Source organism: Anser brachyrhynchus (assembly GCF_964034855.1).
Source record: "Anser brachyrhynchus genome assembly, chromosome: 12".
NCBI lineage: Eukaryota > Metazoa > Chordata > Aves > Anseriformes > Anatidae > Anser > Anser brachyrhynchus.
Window position 1 is genome coordinate 11,512,247 of NC_137707.1, and position 17,480 is coordinate 11,529,726.

At 43.3% G+C, this 17,480-nt stretch overlaps 1 protein-coding gene across 3 annotated transcripts in view; it reads left to right on the forward strand.

The window, feature by feature from the left end:
- The window catches only part of KATNB1 (katanin regulatory subunit B1), an 18,289-nt gene extending 963 nt beyond the window's left edge, over positions 1-17,326 (forward strand). For 2 of the 3 annotated variants that reach the window (XM_080553142.1, XM_080553144.1), the window contains exons 2-19: positions 1,457-1,587; positions 3,732-3,849; positions 6,298-6,398; positions 6,952-6,993; positions 7,686-7,769; positions 8,792-8,907; positions 9,434-9,505; positions 9,730-9,880; positions 10,309-10,496; positions 10,628-10,761; positions 11,562-11,612; positions 11,787-11,863; positions 12,512-12,631; positions 13,614-13,763; positions 14,087-14,163; positions 14,566-14,640; positions 15,407-15,523; positions 16,132-17,326. In XM_080553142.1, the coding sequence (XP_080409268.1) occupies positions 1,457-1,587; positions 3,732-3,849; positions 6,298-6,398; positions 6,952-6,993; positions 7,686-7,769; positions 8,792-8,907; positions 9,434-9,505; positions 9,730-9,880; positions 10,309-10,496; positions 10,628-10,761; positions 11,562-11,612; positions 11,787-11,863; positions 12,512-12,631; positions 13,614-13,763; positions 14,087-14,163; positions 14,566-14,640; positions 15,407-15,523; positions 16,132-16,264 (1,937 nt within the window). In that variant the 3' untranslated portion in view covers positions 16,265-17,326. The remainder of the gene's footprint in view (positions 1-1,456; positions 1,588-3,731; positions 3,850-6,297; positions 6,399-6,951; positions 6,994-7,685; positions 7,770-8,791; positions 8,908-9,433; positions 9,506-9,729; positions 9,881-10,308; positions 10,497-10,627; positions 10,762-11,561; positions 11,613-11,786; positions 11,864-12,511; positions 12,632-13,613; positions 13,764-14,086; positions 14,164-14,565; positions 14,641-15,406; positions 15,524-16,131) is intronic. The other variant, XM_080553143.1, reaches the window with a different exon arrangement.
- The last annotated feature ends 154 nt before the right edge of the window (positions 17,327-17,480 follow it).

A 17,480-nucleotide genomic window follows, 5' to 3' on the forward strand; every position in this document is an offset into this window, starting at 1 on the left:
TTATTATGAACAAAATTAAGAGGGGGAGAAAAAATGGAGTTGCTGATGTACTCGTATTAGCGGCAATGTTTAGCATGTATACTTTCAATTTTAACTAGTGAGTTGGGCTGTTAATACCGGTTGTATTATTTGTTGTCATCAGTTCTGTGTGTACATACATACTTTAGCATTGTCATAGGGAAGATTGGTCTTTCAACACAGCACAAGCATATTTTCAGATTTGTTCTCGTTTAATTTACAGTCCATTTACCTTTGTAATTTGAAAGGTATTCCTCCAGCTAAAGTGAAAGTTGCACAGTTTTGCTTTCAAAAAAATGCTCTGGGAGACTGAGATCAAAGTACCTGTAATTATTGTTGCAGCTGTCTAATGTCCTTTCGGGTTAGGGTTGCATTTTAAATTTTCAAGTTGCCCCTCCCACCAAAACAACCTGAACAAAAGTAGAATTGATTACAACCTAACCCTTTTACAAATAAGTTTCGTAACTATTAGGCATGCAAATCCAGTGAACTTTCAAAGAAGAGAACAGTAAGAGGAAAAAATAGTAAATGCATCTGCCAGAAGCTCCTGCCAAAAGCTTTGGTGGATTTTAAAGTCCATTATAAAAATAGTTATCTACGCGAAAATGCTCTTTTGGCTTCTCTTTTGTCCCCAAACTTGTTTCCATATGAAAAGGTTTTCCTAGAATTCTGTCATTGTGAAGCCCTCACAGCATCATACTTTCCTATCGGCCCCCCAGTTTTTTAATAGTCTTTTAGCATCGGTCACATTTGCTCTTTTGTGCCCTTTCACATAAATATTCATCCTTCCTTTGTCACAGTTTCACACTGTCTGCATTGCTGAATTTCACCCGTGTTCTGTAGTGGGAATGTAGCAAAGCCTCTTCTAAAGCTGAGAGAAGGCAGTTCCACCTCTGCCCAGGGCTGAGTCTGACTTTTTCTCTGTAAAGCAACAAACTGTACTGCTGCTAATCTGCCATTTCCTCTCAGTGTGGACACTGCTGCCGCTCTTCAGTACGGGACTAAAGGGCTTTTCTCTAGGTGCCTGTGTCTGCTGCTTGTCAGGCACGTGTCATTCTTCTACTTGTGAAACAGCTCTGCTTACTGAGACCCACCTAGGTACAGAAGGTAAAGCAGCTTCTGTGAGCAGGCTGCTACAGTCTAGCCAGTCTTTAAAAGCTACCCAGTTGCTGCTCGTGAGAGAAGCAGTAAGCCATGTGAGTAGTGGAGTTGTGAAGCTTGGCCAGCAAATGTTTTAAGTGCAGCAGATGGAGCCAAGAAGGACTGTTTCAAGCCAGATAATAGCGTGACTTGTTATCTGAACTGTGCGTTGCTGCAGCTTGTCCAGAGACAACTGGAAAGGTTTTCTGGAGAAAGAACGTTTTTCAGCCCTTTGGGAGGGATGGGGTGGAAAATCTTTATATAAGTCTGCCATAACTGCTTGCTTCATTTTATGCAGAAGAGATCACGGCTCACAGCAGCAATGTGTCCTCGCTAGTCCTGGGGAAGAGTTCAGGCCGGCTTCTGGCGACTGGAGGAGATGACTGTCGAGTCAACATATGGTCAGTTAACAAGCCCAACTGCATCATGGTAAGAATGGGCCTGTTCTTAACTTTCTGGGGGATGGGAGAATTAATTCTGAGATGTAGAGGGTGGGAATGAGGGAAAAGACTACTGGGCCTGTGGGACTTCTATCAGGACCAAGCCAGGTGGCCAGATGCTAGCAAAAGTTAGGGACAGAATTCAGTAATTGGTGAGGCCGCTGCTCCAGAGACAATCCAGGATGGCTGTCTGCTTCACTGGGGCCAGTATGTGCTCAGATAATGAATGCTGAGCCTTCCGTTACTGTGCTACAGATAACGCACTGCAGTTTTGTCAAGGACAGCTAGTTTTATAGTGCAAGCTACAGGGGCCAGTTTTATACCCTGGAGTTTGCCCTCAAAGCAGGAAACATCCCAAGTGGGTTGCATTTCCACCTGTCCCACAGTCATTTATTGTCAGCACGAAGTTTGTCAGAATACTTCGCTGACTTAACAGTAGGCCGGGGAAGAGTAACGCTGTGTGCAGCATTACTCTCATTACTTGTTAGAAAGAGTAGAGTTACAATAGTGGTTACCACCAAAGCACACCATAAATACATTTAACAGCTGTCTTGTCCTGTATCGCTTTGCCTTCCAGTGGATGTTGTGGAAAAGTATCTTTAGCAAGTGTCCCTTGTCACTTGATTAATTAACAACACAATAATGTTACATTGTGAAAGGTATTTCTCTAAACAGAGTGAACCATGTGAGGAGAAAACTGAGAAAGTAGGATCAAAAAGGCTGAAAGGAGAATGTTTCTATTTTATTTTCCCATTTATTTATTGAGGTCAAGTATAAAGAGGTTGAAATAGATGCAAAAGTAGTTGCTCGCCCTTAGTAGCGCTGTGCTTCTGTCATAGCTTAGTTAAGCTGTGTCTTTCTGGGCCCTTTGTGGTAGCATGACAGTAGTTTGAAGCCAGAGTATTGCTTTCCATGTGAAGGGCTGGAGGACTAAATATCTCCCTATGCCATCTGTGGGAGCAGAGGGCTGTAGCTGTCCTGTGCTTCCTGGGATACACGGACGTTGGAAGCTGGCGTTTGAGAGGCAACGTTGACTGGAACTGGTCTTGTGCCATTGTTAAAGATTATAAAAATAAATCTTGAGTTTGTGGTCGTGCTTTGTATTTTGCTATCTGAAATTCACCTTTAGTATTTTAATGTTAAGGTTCAAGATGGTTGCATTTTGGGGAGGAGGGAGAAAAGGAACTTCTAGAGTAGCATTGCATCTTGTTTCATGTTTGAGTTCTGTTTCACACTGAGCAGTTGCAGTTGCAGCTGTAGAGCACTGCAGGCCTGCTTGAAATTCAGAGAAAGCCCTCTCAGAGTAGGTTGCTGTCAGTCAGCATTCTCAGCTTCTATATGTGTGCAGAGGCACAGAGCAGCTTAACTGTTTAAAAAGACCTGATTGAGGATGGAGTAAAGTCTAGGATAATAATATTGCTTAATTGACAAGCAAAAGGTCTATAATTGTGGTATGTGTGTTGATTAGTTTTCTAGAAGTAGTTTTTAAATATTTTTGCATTTTAATTAAATACTAGCCTTCTCAAAATTCTTATATAATTGTAAGCTTTTAGATGCTCAAGGATGAAAGAAGCTTCGTACATGTGAAGTAAGGCCTCTTTTCTCGAGTTAATAGTTCAGTAACAGCACTGTGTTATCACTGTGACACCCATGCATTGTGGCAGCAACATATGACTCCTTGCTTTTGTGAAGGTTTTGAAGTGGCCCTGCTTTCACACTTGCTTTGATTTTGTAACCAGTTCGTGAGACTTGCATGACCCATTTAGAGCAAACGTAGTGAGAATGTGCTTGCGTAGCATAAGTTTTATAAGGTAAGCATGTGTCAGCCTCATCTGGGCTTCTGCAGGTAATGTTTAGCTACACGTTTCTATTGATGCAACCTTTAAAAATTAGTCAGCGTCCCAGAAGGTGGAATAATGTGGGAGGTACGTGCACAGTGCTCTGTGCAGTAATGATCTTTACGATGCTCTAGCATGCTAGTTTGTGATAAGGGAAAAGGGTCAGTGGCACAGCCAAGTGGTCCTAACTTACAGCTAAATACTTCAGTTACCAGTTGAGTATGAACTATATGGTTGTGGACTTAAGCTGTCTGTGTCAGTAGCCATTGATTGTGACTCATGGTTTTCTTTGCAGAGCTTGACAGGGCACACATCACCCATTGAGAGTCTACAGATCAATATAAACGAGGAACTCATTGTTGCAGGGTCCCAGTCAGGGTCCATTCGCGTTTGGGACCTGGAAGCTGCCAAAAGTATGTTTCCATGAATTTTCTCTTCTGCTAATATATAGAATCGTTAAGGTTGGAAAAGCCCCCCGAGATCATCTGGTCCAACCATCCCCATGCCACCAATGTCATCCACTAAACCGTCTCCCTAAGCACCACGTCCAACCTTTCCTTGAACACCCCCAGGGACGGTGACTCCACCACCTCCCTGGGCAACCCGTTCCAATGCCTAGCCACTCTTTCTGAGAAGAAATTTCCAACCTGGAGCAACTTGAGGCCATTCCTTCTTTTCCTATTGCTAGTGATCTGCGAGAAGAGGCCGACCCCAGCTCCCCACAACTTCCTTTCAGGTAGTTGCAGAGAGCAATAAGGTCTCTCCAGAGCCTTCTCTTCTCCAGACTAAACAACCCCAGTTCGCTCATCCACTGCTGTAACACAGCAGCTCTTGGAGAGGGAAGAAAGAGAAAAGACAACTAGTTTGGACAAAAGGAAATCTCCATGCCAGCAATGATAACAATGTTGCCTTTTCCTTTACTGTTGAATTTGACTCCCATGGTCTATCCTCAAAGTGGGGTGAACTTGAAGATGGCAAGATAGTTCAGTCTTTCCCATTTGAATAAGACTGCAGCTGTCATGTGAGGAGATGGGGGAACTGCTGAAAGAGTTCCTACTTGTTCAGGGTATTCTTTGAGGATGATGCTTTGTGGTAAATCCCCCCAAAGATGCCAAGGATTCTCTTCAAAAAGGCAGTGGTAAAAAAAAAAGAAAATATGCGTTATTTCTCACCAGAGTCACCAAAATGAGGGGGACACAAGCTTTTGGGGTATCGTGGGAAAGCTGTATTACTGTGCAATCTCCAGACCAAATTAAAATACTAACTTTGTCTTGTTTTCTTTCTTTCTTTATGAAACCCAGTTTTGCTATATCCTTATGCTTGTCCATGCTGACCTGGAAGGTTCCTAACTTATGAAGAAAAGCCCAGCATTGCTTTCTTCTTAGTTTTCAGTACTGTTAGAGGGCTTCTGTGCAATTCCTACTGAGACTATAGAGCTGTGTGCGCACACTGAAGCAGAAATTTACGCATATATTGTGGAGATTGAGCTGAGGAACTAGTTGCCAGGGTTTTAACCTCAGTGTGTTGAAGTCTGTATTCCAGATATTTTTTTCTGCACATAGAGAGTAATTAGACGTATATAAAAATTATATTCATAGCCTCAGCTTAAAATTATCAGCCTTAATAAATGGATGCTCTAACTCTAAAACCAGATTAAGAGCTTTAACTGTATTAGGTTCTGCACAAGTCCAAGAATCTCCTGCTTGCTGACCTCTTCTTCTTTCATTTTTTCCTCAAGTGATTTTTCTCCTGTTATACTCTTGCATGACTGTATAAATAGACAAGGACCTGATTTTTAGTAAATCTTAAAAGCTACGAACTCATTAAGCTCTGATCCTTTGAAGGACAACTGTTGAGTTATACTTATTGCATTTTTCCTCAAATCCTAGAACAAATTTGAAAAGGTATCATGAATCACTTGTAGGCTTTCCTGCATAAATACTGTAGAAGGAATTTATATTTCTAGTAGTTTGCTAATTGGTCATACTAAGAACATGTAATGAAAACAGACTGACTTTGGCCAAGAAGGCAAGCAGCAGGTGCCATAGATATTAAAGATCATGATACCGTCCCAGATGACTGATGGTGGAGAGAGATTGCCTCTGTCATTATATAAGCATTTTTTCTTCCTCAAAGTTGAGTTCTGCATTCATCTCTACTCTCAGGGATGCAGTATACCTGTTCAACTGGTCCTTTCTGGTTTCCAGAATTACAGGAGGTGTTACTTTGTTGATGACTTGCTCAAACACTGTGATCATTTTCTTTGCCTCATGCTTCCTGAGTGTCCATTCCCAGGCTTTGGGATGTTTCTTGCAAGGGACAGTTGAAGGAGGCCAGTGCAGGTACTAGAAAATCAGAGGTGGAAGTTGGACTTGTGTCTGGACTAGGGTGCAGAGTCCTCTGAAAGTGCTTGTCTAATAGCTGCAAGGTGAATGATGTCCTTTTCACTTCCTATATGACACTATATTCCCCCACACACCAGTTTTGCTCTTTGCAACAAGTAGAAAGATAGCACTGCCTGACAGCTGCCTCTAAGAGTACCTTTTTAGTTTTATTTTAAGGTTGAACACCCTTGAGTTTTATTCATGCTTCCCACGCCTAAGGACAAGAATTTGATTAGGATCATTGAAAATGGTGCCCTCTATTGCTGTTTCTTTGCATTGTGAAGGTAAAGTTGGAAACACGTAGAATAATGTATACAGATGAATAAAGTGTATGTAGCATGTCTAATGTACATTGTATTAGCATGTTTTTAATGGTGAGGATAGTATAGCAAAACTTCTGCATCCTGTTGGGGTGATACAAACTACTAAATATTTGCTCCTTATTCTTTCTCCCTGCTCCACTTCCCGATTTCCCAGTTCTTCGTACATTATTTGGTCACAAAGCGAACATCTGCAGCCTTGATTTCCATCCTTTTGGAAGTTTTGTGGCATCTGGCTCTTTGGACACGAACATTAAGGTAAAGCCTACCTTCCTCTAGAGATTACCCTCTTTGCTTGCAGTATCTTTGTTATGAAGAGTGACAGAATGTGTTTTCTGCCAAGCTGTTGGTAGATATTGTACATCCACATTTGCATGTGTGTGGGCAGGTGTATTTGTGAGTGCTTGTGAAATTCATGCATGTGTTTCCACAGTGGTAACTCATGAATGTGACTCCTCAGTTGTGGAATGTGGCTCATTCCACAGGGCTCGAGTTAGGTGCCAGCTGAGACCTGGTGTCAGTAAGCACAGATGTCCTGATTGCTACGGATTGTACCTGCTTCATCAGACTGGTATCTGACTGCAGGAACGGAGCTTCTGTAGTAAGAAATACCTTACAGAAGTGATTCTCACTTGGGAAGTTAGATTAGGAAATGTACCTGAAGCAAACAGGGGTTTAGCAGCCACTTCAGTGATTTCATTCTGCAGTGTTACCAGCCTGATGACTGCAAGAGCTCTTCTTTTGACAGAACTCTTGGGCCCCATACATACCTTTCTAAGCATATCTTTTGTTTGCTTTTCTTCACCTGTAGCTCTGGGATGTAAGAAGAAAAGGCTGTGTCTTCAGGTATAAGGTAAAATGCTTCATTAGTTTTCAGAAGAGGGGAGAAGGATTTCTGTCAAGACTTCTAGGCAAACTTTAAAGTGATTATGTACAAGTAACTATGTAGTTTTGCTGGTGAGATCTGTGGGTTTTTTTTCTTCGTTTTTTTTTTTTTTTTCCCGAATGGTCTGATAAACCTCTGTAGGCCTCAGTGAATTGTATGGAAGCATTAAATGGATATCATAGGAATTAATGTACTGTAGTCTGCTTGGCTTCAGTGGGAGATGGAAAGCACCCAATAGTAAGTGTTTCTTTATACCGTGGCTTGTATTAATGTGAAGTCCCCACTGCACTGAGATGGTTCTATTCATGGGGCCTTTCTATACCCAAAGAGCTTGCTGTATGTTAATTTTGTAGCCAACTTAATGGCACTTCTGTCTTAACAAAGAAATCTGTTCAGCTTAAATTTGATACTTACCAGGTGAGCCAGATCTGTATTTACCACTCTTAAACTGATGCCAGAAATGGCTAGATGAGAGACATTATGCCCATTTAGTGTGACTAGGTATAGCTTTTGAGTGTAGAATGTAGTGTTATGTGAGTTGTGGACTACATGAAGCTGTTATTTGATTTTATTTTATTATACCATATCAAGTTGAAAGACAGTTTCCTCTAAAGGAAGAGAAAAGCAAAGGAAAATATTTTTTGTCTTTCTTATTGCAGGGTCACACTCAAGCAGTTAGATGTCTCCGATTTAGTCCTGATGGCAAATGGTTAGCCTCTGCTGCTGATGATCATACTGTAAAGGTAATTTATTATGACATCTCCTTTATGTGCTTGTGGCATATAGGAATACTGTGATCGTCTTTTTACCAGTCATTACCAACACTCTCTCTTAGCCCCCCTTTGTTTGTTAGGCATCTGGCTGGGCCCTGTGGCTTTGCGGCTCAAGACTGTTCATGGGAATTGTGTCCAGTGGCCCAGAGCATCTAGAAATGAATTGTGTGTTGGACAAGTGCACTTCATCACATATATGTTGACACTATGCATGTAAAAGTCCAAGTTTTGATGATGGTAGAATTGTGATACCTGAACAGTAGTGGTGGTTCTCTTAGTAAATGTTACAGAATGAATTGTCCGCAGCACATTGCTTCGCTATACCATTTTCTGGCTCTATTCAGCTAATTCATTAGAGTTGTGTTACCATACACATTGCATATCATGATCAGTCTGAAAAGTGCAGTCTGGACTGAACAAAGCAGGAGAAGGAATACAGGAAAGTATCAACTGAGGCAGCTTCTTCAGTTGTTTGTAATGTGGTACGGCAGAATGTTGGCAAAGGACTGATTTTTTTTGTTTCCAACTTCAGATGAAATAAGCTGGTCAGTTGTTTCACTCTGAATTTTTCAATGGAGACTGGAGCCCAGGAAGAATGAATTACTAAACGATTCAGAGCTTAGGGTTCTTGTTTCTTTACATTTGAGATTTTTATCTTCTGGAACAAGTGGAAATGCCATATCTTATCCCAGTCTTTAAATATAAAGCAGACTTCTAGGGGACAAATTACTACTTAAAACTAAAAAGGGAATTTAAGAGATTTTTTTTAAAAAAAAATATTTATTTTATTATTATTATTGTTTTTTTTGTCAACCTTAAGTGACCGGGACAGTGTCTCTTTTCCAGATCATTGCTTTCCTTGACAAACTCAAGTCTGTTATGGGAGGAGGGGAAAAAGTGTTAGAAGATCACTGGTAAAGGGAAATTCAAAGTGTATTGAAATTCTTGAACATGATTTTTTCTAAGAGTCTTTTGTTCTTTCCTTCTTCCAGCTGTGGGATCTGGCTGCTGGGAAGATGATGTTTGAGTTTACAGGACATGCTGGCCCAGTGAACGTTGTAGAATTCCATCCAAATGAATACCTTTTGGCTTCTGGCAGCTCTGACAGGTATATGAGGGGAAAAAGAAAGAAGGGAGTTGTTTATGTCAGTTCCACTTTCAATGCCCTTCCTTTTAAGAACATGGCAAACAGGAAATGTCACACAACTCAAACCTGCTATTGTAAGAGCCTGCCAGCTAGACAACAGCATGTCACATCTGTGATGTGCAGAATATGGAGATCTTACCTTCTCTTACAAAACTGATGATGCTCTCTGCCATGCTAGAAAACAATGCAGTAGGCTTGAGTGGCTCACTAATCGAACTGACATCCTATCTGAACTGCAAGCACTCCTGCTGTGCCAGCAGAGTGTCTTCAGCTCTGGGTCTGCTCTAAATAATGATACATCTCTAGAGCCTCTCAGTGTCTTGGTTTGGATTCATGGATCTTAGCTAGACCAGTCCTCTGTGTAGGTTCATCATATATGCACAGCAGTGGAAGTCATTCTAGTTATTAGTATATTATTTTTAATGTTGAATCCTACAGCAGATTTCCAGAGGGATGAGCGACAATTTTTATTCTGTTTTGTGCACAGGACTGTTCGATTCTGGGACTTGGAGAAGTTTCAAGTTGTGAGCTGCATTGAAGAAGAGGCTACTCCCGTCAGGTATATTAAATTCCTCCTGCAGTGTACTAGGCAGAGACCAAAGCTGGGGGCAAAGGGAGAATTTCATGAAAGGGAGAATACTGGAGAGAAAGTTGCACAGGTTCACCAGATCAGTACGTTCATTGCTGAAAACATCCTGCAGGTATTCAGTGAAGTCATAGATACAGCCCTCGGATCTTTGTGGAAGTTGGAGGTTTCTAAACTCTCTATCTGCCTTTTCCTAGGTGTGTTCTTTTCAACCCAGATGGCTGTTGTTTGTATAGTGGTTTCCAGGATTCACTGCGTGTGTATGGCTGGGAGCCTGAGCGGTGTTTTGATGTGGTCTTGCTGAACTGGGGAAAAGTAGCTGACTTATCTATCTGCAACAACCAGCTGGTAAGTCATTGTTCATGAGGAGTTGGGGAGGTGACTGCGAAACGTGAGATAAAATCCTTCTGTCTTGCTTGCAGGCCTTCTGACCTCTAAGCTTATGTCAGACTGCAAGTGGCCAGGGCATGCAGTGTGCCCAGCACCTAGAGCTTGTGTGTTTTTTCTTTCAAGAGCCTTGTGCTACATTTCATCTCTTTGGCTTCTGGAGGAAAGAACTGGGGCTTAGTTTGACCAGTATTTCAAAACTATGCTTGGCAGAAGTTTTATCATAGGCTTTCATGTAGCATTGGTAGTTTCAAATTAAAAAAGCCAAAGCACTGAATTGACAAATTCTCAAGTGCTGTCACACAGGGTCATTCCATCCTCCCTGATCATAGAAACGCTGGCATGTACCCTGCTGTTCAGCGAATTACCTTGATCTTTTGCCTCTGCAGATAGGAGTTTCCTTTGCGCAAAGCACAGTTTCCTCCTTCGTTGTGGATCTCAGCAGAGTCACAAAGTCAGGTTCGGTTCCTCATGGGCTGATCAGGGATGACAAGCCTCTTGTTCAGCCCACCCCCACAGGGTCCTCCCTTCGACGCATCTATGACAGGCCCTCAACTAGCTGCAGCAAGCCACAAAGGTAAGGGAAACTGCTGGTTTGTTGTAATCACAAGCTTTATAAGGAAATGCACAAGGAAATTAGTGCTCTTTTTCTGTCTAACAGGGTCCATGTGACTTGCCCTAACAACATCCTTTTTTTCTTCTTTTTAGCAGAGTGAAGCACAACTCAGAGAGTGAGAGGCGCAGTCCCAGCAGTGAAGATGACCGGGATGAGAAGGAATCAAAGGCTGAGATCCAGAACCCAGAGGATTACAAAGAGATCTTCCAGCCCAAGAATGCCATCTGTCAGTACCAGGGGTTATTGTGTTTTTGAGTGGTGGCTAGTTCAGAGCTGTAGACACTGAACTGTTTCATTGGAAGTGAATTCTGGCGTATTGTAATAGAGGCTTCACCTGTGACTGAGAGTTTAGAAGACTTGAATATTCCCTGCTTAATAAGTAGTTTTAGTGAACTGCTGGAAGGTTGCACCTTTGCTAGGGTGCAGTGATGTCTGATTGAGGTCTGGCCCAGAATCCAGAGCTCCGTTATGAGTATGGAGCCTTCCTGTCCTGATTAGGAAGGATTGCTGTGTTACAGAATCTTTATTTGCTTAGAACTCTGGTATATGTAAACTCAGCAGCCTCCATTAAAGAAGGAAAGGTTAAATGGTTTGTTAAAACAGTGATTGTTGTTTAGGAAGCACAGTGCAATGCATGTAACTCACTTTACTGTAAGTGAGAAAAATAAGATACTCTTTCTAAGGAAGCAATAGTCAAAATAATGACTTAAGTATGTGAATCAGTTTAGTTGGAGGTTAATTTTGTTTTTTTTTTTAGTGTAACTTGCTTTTGACAGTGCACTGTCTTGTGCTTGACGCCTCTTCAGCAGTGAGCTACATGGGTCAGTTTTGTCCCATCTGTGAAGGCAAAAATCCTTTGTTTAAACTCAATAGTAATGTCAAGGAAGGTCTGGAGGAGATAACTGCTTGCTGTGTCGCTGATTGCCCTAATCTCTGGAGTTGCTGGAGGTCTCTCAGCTCCAAGGCTGACCTATTACTAATCTGTAGCCTTGCATGGTTTGTCATTTTTTCCTTCTTTTTCTGTAGCTCGAACTCCTCCACGAAACAATGAGCCTTTTCCAGCCCCCCCTGAAGATGGTGAGTATGAAAATGACCCCTTGGTGGGAATGGGATTAGTAGCCCTTAAAACAGGGAGAGTTGCACGTCTGCAGAAATGACTACTTGTAGTGTTTGTTTATGGTACCTTTGCTCTAAGCTTCTCTTGAGAGGAACAATCAATTTCTACTTTCCCACTTCTTTCCATCTTGATAGAACCTGTAACTGCAAAGGAAGCAGTGAAGCCTAACCAAGCTGTGGAAGTCCAGACCCCATTGCCAAAGCAGGAACTTGTACGTACAATGTAATCTGTTAATAGCTGTTCACATCCCCACTGTGAAAGGTTTGTGAGTTTTAGAGACATTACTGTTTTAAATCAAGCTGATTCCTTTACTGAAGAGCAATAAGAATGCAGCTTCAGCCTCTGTCAGTCCACGTGTCTCATCTGAGCAGCAGAATTGAAGGCCAGGCCTCCAGCAGACAATGGCTATATTGCATTTGTTTGCTTCTCACACTTACAGTGGTATTTCTCCTTTAATATCAAAATAAATGCAATTCTCTGAAGAGAATTTAGGTACTATGTTTCCGCAGGTGCTTGAACTGAGACTATTTTAGAGTCAAAATCTCAAGCAGTTATCAGGACAGGATATGTTATTCAGGCTTCTTTAGAATTCTTTCTGCCTTTGGGCTGGCCATGGCCTATTGCCATAATTTTAGATGTTAATATCATTGACAGCATTCAGTATTCTTGCTGGGGCATCTTAAGTGTACTTCACGAACCTTAATTAAGTCTTGATGTATACCTGAGGGACACTTCATTGCCTTCGAAGCCATGCTAGCAAATTGGAGACTGCCTTGAGAGGAAAGTGGGTCAGGAAAGAGGATATGAGACTAAGTCCATGTTATTGCTACTAGAACTTTTATCCCAATTTCTCCTGCAGCCTGATCAAATTCAGAGGCCACCAATTGCCTCCTCAACTCCTGTGACCAGAGCAGAGCTGTCAGTGATTCCTGCAGCCAGGAATGAGCCCATTGGCCTGAAAGCAACTGACTTTCTACCAGTAAGTGTCTCTGAACAGATGTTTTTGGCTGGCGTCAGTGCTGGATGGCATCAGAAAAAGGGTGTTCTTGGAGGTGCAAAAGTGTCTTAGGTGCTTTCTGCAGCCTGCAGTCATTGGTACTGAACGCAGCAGCCAAAGAACACATTCCTTTTCTGCTCTTCCCCTGCCAGTTTGCTCTCCTGCCTCCAAACTGCTTTGACTTGCAGTTCTTGTGGGATTAGCACCTCAGGGCTTCTGGACTGGGCCCCCATTGAGACTGACAGCAGGCTGATGCAAACACAGCCTGGTTGGTTCATGCTCATGAAGAATGTGTTATTAAACCAGGGAACAAGGGATGAGGCAAAGACACTGAATGATTCCACATTCTAGACAGTGATTCATTTAGAAAATTGTTGTCTGCCATTATGTGCACATAATTATTTTATGGTAATCTTTGCCTCTTGCATCTTGGAGGCTTCCTGGCCACTCCTCAAGAGGGTATTCCCTAACGCAGAAAGGAGAAGGACCAGAGCATCCTCGTTATGACAGACTTTAAATGTGAGCAGGGGAAGTGGAGGTTCCAGCGTGACTTGGGCAGAAATCAACTGCGAGTCTAACAAATGGTGCAAGATTTATGTTTTTAATGAAAGTTGCTGGTTTCAGATTAGCATTTCATATCAAAAATAGGGTTTGCATGAAAATATTTCTTCATCCAAACATACAGGGTTTGAAAACTTACTTTTTCTTCACTCCTTTGAGATTTTTTTTCCAAAGTTTTAAACATGTTTGTGATTTACCAAGTAGAAAAAAAAATAAAGTAGCTGAAATTGGAACAAATTGAGCATTTCCATTTCAAAAAGATTTTAAAACAATCTGCAAGGAAGTCTGTATTTCATTACTCTCTGTACTCCAAAATTAGCTCTCACCTAGGTCAGAGAAAGCTCCTATCCTTTCTGTACCATTCTGCTATGTTATCGCTCCTCCACTGTTGTCTACTTTTCAGGCTGTGAAAAACCAAAGCCAGACTGAGCTTGTGGATGAGGAAGCCATGTCGCAGATCAGGAAAGGCCATGAGACCATGTGTGTGGTGCTCACCAGCCGCCACAAGAATCTGGACACTGTGCGGGCTGTATGGAGCACCGGTGACATCAAGGCAAGGATGTGGAGATGCCTGAGGTTCATGAGGGGAACGGCTGAGCAGTTTTATTGTCTGGTGTGGAACCAGTTCTGCCTCATACAAAACTTGGGATCTCAGTGTTTGTTGCCGGGGTGCACCACAGAGTGCTGCTGTGTTCCAGCTGGGGTTGAAAGGTCTCAAACGTGGAGAGAACTTTCTCATTAGAGAGTTACCTTCTCTTACCTGGCTAAATCCATGTTCCCTGTACCTTGTATTTGAAAAGTAGTACTTGGTATTTATTGCATTAGCCTATCCAGTTTAAGCCTTGCGATAGACTTCTTCTTCCCCTTCTCTCTCAGAACTCTGTGGACTCTGCTGTAGCAATCAATGATCTGTCTGTTGTTGTGGACCTCTTGAACATTGTCAACCAAAAAGCGTGAGTCTTGGGTCACTGGGATACCTGAGAGCTATCTGGCTGGGTGTCGGGAGCACTGCGTTGTGCCTGCCTCATGTCCAGCTGGCCATGGCAGCATGAAATGCATATGCTTGTAGTCAGATCTCCAAGTCTGCAGTGCCAGTAACTGCTGGAGTTGTACAGGGCCTTTTCTGTGTGCATTGATGTCTCACAAAGAAAATCGGTCTTAGGACTTAATAAAGTGATTCTGCTGGGAGTAAATGTGTCGGAACTAGCAACCTTCTATCACAAGGGGGAGTCAATGAACTTGCTCAGTAAACTTGGGTGCAGCTACTTGGACATTTTTGCCAGAAAGCTCTATTTGCGTCAGCTCAACTTTGGAAATCTTCAGTCTCAGAACATGTCCTTTTCTTTTCTTTTAAGGTCTCTCTGGAAGTTAGATTTGTGCACTGTAGTCCTGCCTCAGATAGAAAAACTACTCCAAAGTAAATATGAAAGGTGAGGCCACGAGAACATGATGTGCTTGTTGGGGAAGGTGTGGATGTTCGTAAGAGAGCTCTGCTAAGCATTTTGTAGCTGAAAGAAAATCCTGGAAAGTCATAGTAGACACAGTATTATGCTGATACCACACCTGGAAAAGAGCAGTGGAGTTGCCAAGTGAGTGTGGGAAAAGATATGTAGTATAGTGGGAAAGTATATGGAGGCAGGAGGTCCTCAGTAAGAACAGGATGTTGAGATTTGATGTAGGTGTGTTGGTCTGAAGGCATGTATGACAGCCAGGAGGGGTCAAACAGGTGTAGACCAAGTGTGCTCTGTGCGTTGATGATTAAACTGTTGACTTGGGACAAAGGGAATGAAGTCTAGCAACAGTCCTGGGGTTGCTTAGAAGACTGCTTTGAATCTGATCATTAGGTGGGAAGAAAATGCAGCATCTCGCTTAAGATGGGGTTTTCTGTCCTTCTTTCCTACTAGGAGAGAGGATCCTTCCAGGTGCCCTCAGCAGGACACCTCTGCTCTTGAGCAGAAAAGTCTCACTTAGCAGTGTATATGCCAGGACATTTTAAAAGGGCTCACTTTGTCAGTCTCAACTTGAACCAAGACTGTGTTGGCACTCGTTTGGTACTTGTCTCCTTGCCTGGTTACAGGTGGTGAAGGGGAGTTGTTTGAGTACATTATCCCCAGTGACTGGATGTGTGTGAGGGCTGGCTGCTGGGAGGAAAGGAATGGAATTCAAGTGGGACTTGATTCTCTGTTTGCTTTCCAGTTACGTGCAGACTGGCTGCACCTCCTTGAAACTCATTCTCCAGAGATTCCTGCCATTGATCACAGACATGCTTGCTGCACCACCTTCGGTCGGCGTAGACATCACCAGAGAGGAAAGGTGAGGCACTTACCCACATCTACTTGCTTCCTTTCAAACCAGCCTTTCTCTTGGTGAGTCTTGCTCCTTTCCATCAAGGTTTTGATACTAGACTGGGCATGCCTTCCCTTTTGTCTGCAAATACCAAACCCTCCTGCTCTGAGGAAAGGGCCAAGGACTGTTTTTTTTTTTTTTTTCCCCTCTGTCTCTGTGTATTGAGTCATACCTAACCAAAGTGCAAATATGTCAGAAGTAAAGCCAGCTGGTGGCTGCACCCTTCACCTCACAAGGCACATGAGCTGTCAGCCAGGCCTTGGATTTCCAGTTCATTCATAGGATAGCTCTGCTCTCAGAACTGGCTCTCCAGAAACAGCACCTCCTTCCTCCCCAGTCTTTACCGCCAAAGGGGAAAACAGGAGTGAAAGAGCCCTTGTGTGAATGCCATTCTCCTGCATCATCAGGATGTGGGCTGAAGACAAGCTGCTTCTGCAGAGTCATGCTCCTGTTTCAACCAGGCCACTTGCAGGGCTTGCATTTTCTCTCCTGCTTGGGCTGAATCCTAGGCGCTTCAGGAGCAAGCACATCTTCTATGTAGCTGAGCATTCATGCTGTGTCTGTTGTTTTCACAGGCTCCATAAATGCAAGCTGTGCTACAAGCAGCTGAAGAACATCAGCAACATTGTCAAAAACAAGTCTGGGCTCAGTGGCCGCCATGGTAGTGCCTTCCGGGAACTGCATCTCCTCATGGCTGTCCTGGAGTGACAGCTGCCACCTCCTCATCTGCAAACACGTGGCCAAAATCCCCTCTGCTCTTGGTCTGACTGGATTTCACCTCTCTGTGTGTTCATCCTTCCACCACAGCACAGTAGGGAACAGGAATCTTGCTGGCTGGCCACCTGTCCAGCACCAGTACCTAATGGGCTAGGTATAAGACCTGAGTGGAGAGGTGCCTGTGCGGTGCAAGGGGACCAGGCTGGCTGAGGATTCTGCAAAAAATCCCTGTAGGGAAGCAGCTTCATTTCAGCTTTTTACCTCAGCATCAAGCTCTGAGTTGCTCTGTCTCTGCGTGCTGGCCTTACTCTGGCTGGAGGGCTCCAAACCTGCTTGTCACCTTTCCTTCACGCATGTGTGCTGTTGGTTCTTGACACTCGGCTCTGATGGCCCAGGCCTGCTCTCTGCAGCATGCTGAGGACTGCAGCTTTTGCCCCCCAAAAGCCTGCTGTGGTGTGGAGCACCCTTTCCCTACAGAAAGGACTTGACCTCTTCTGCTGGCACATGGGACCAACCTTGTTGGCTTGCTTCAAAAAAATGTGAGCCAGGACACTGTGCCACCACACCTGGTATAGTCTCGAGGGCCTGTTTTGAGAGGAAGTTGTCTCATAACTTGACAATCCCTGCTGGTAACCCTGCCCCACAGAAGATTAGTATCTTCAGACTGTTGCTGGGAAATGAGGTCTACCTGGATCTGTCGACCTATATGACTCCAATAGGACTTGCCATACATGTTTGCCTTTGGGGGTAAGGGTGGAAGAATGGAGGGACGTGGACTAATGTCTCTCTACATCCACTGGCGCACTCTTAGGATTGTGGTTTTATTGTTCTGTTTTGTCATCCTGTCTGTCCCTGTTTTCCCCTCCTCCCCCAGTCCAATAAATGGCTGTCAGAACCCTTCTGTCCCTCTTTCTTCTTTCCTTTGGGGAAAGAGGCTCCTGTTGGTGCCTCCCCTGCTCCTCCCAGTCTGTCTCCTGTTTTATACACTGGAGCCTGTTGTCTAGGAAACTGTAACTTATAATGAATTTTAATAATAAAAGATTTGTAACTTTTCTTAAGTTGTGTCAAATGTCTCAGTCTCTTTAAGTGCTGTTCACTTTGGCATGGCTTCTGGCTGGGAGTGGATAGGGAAAGCGGGGCTCTGTGTTCTGTGTGCCTAGCAGGGCTCTAGAACTCACCTGGAAGGGTGAGTTTTCTCACCCTTCCT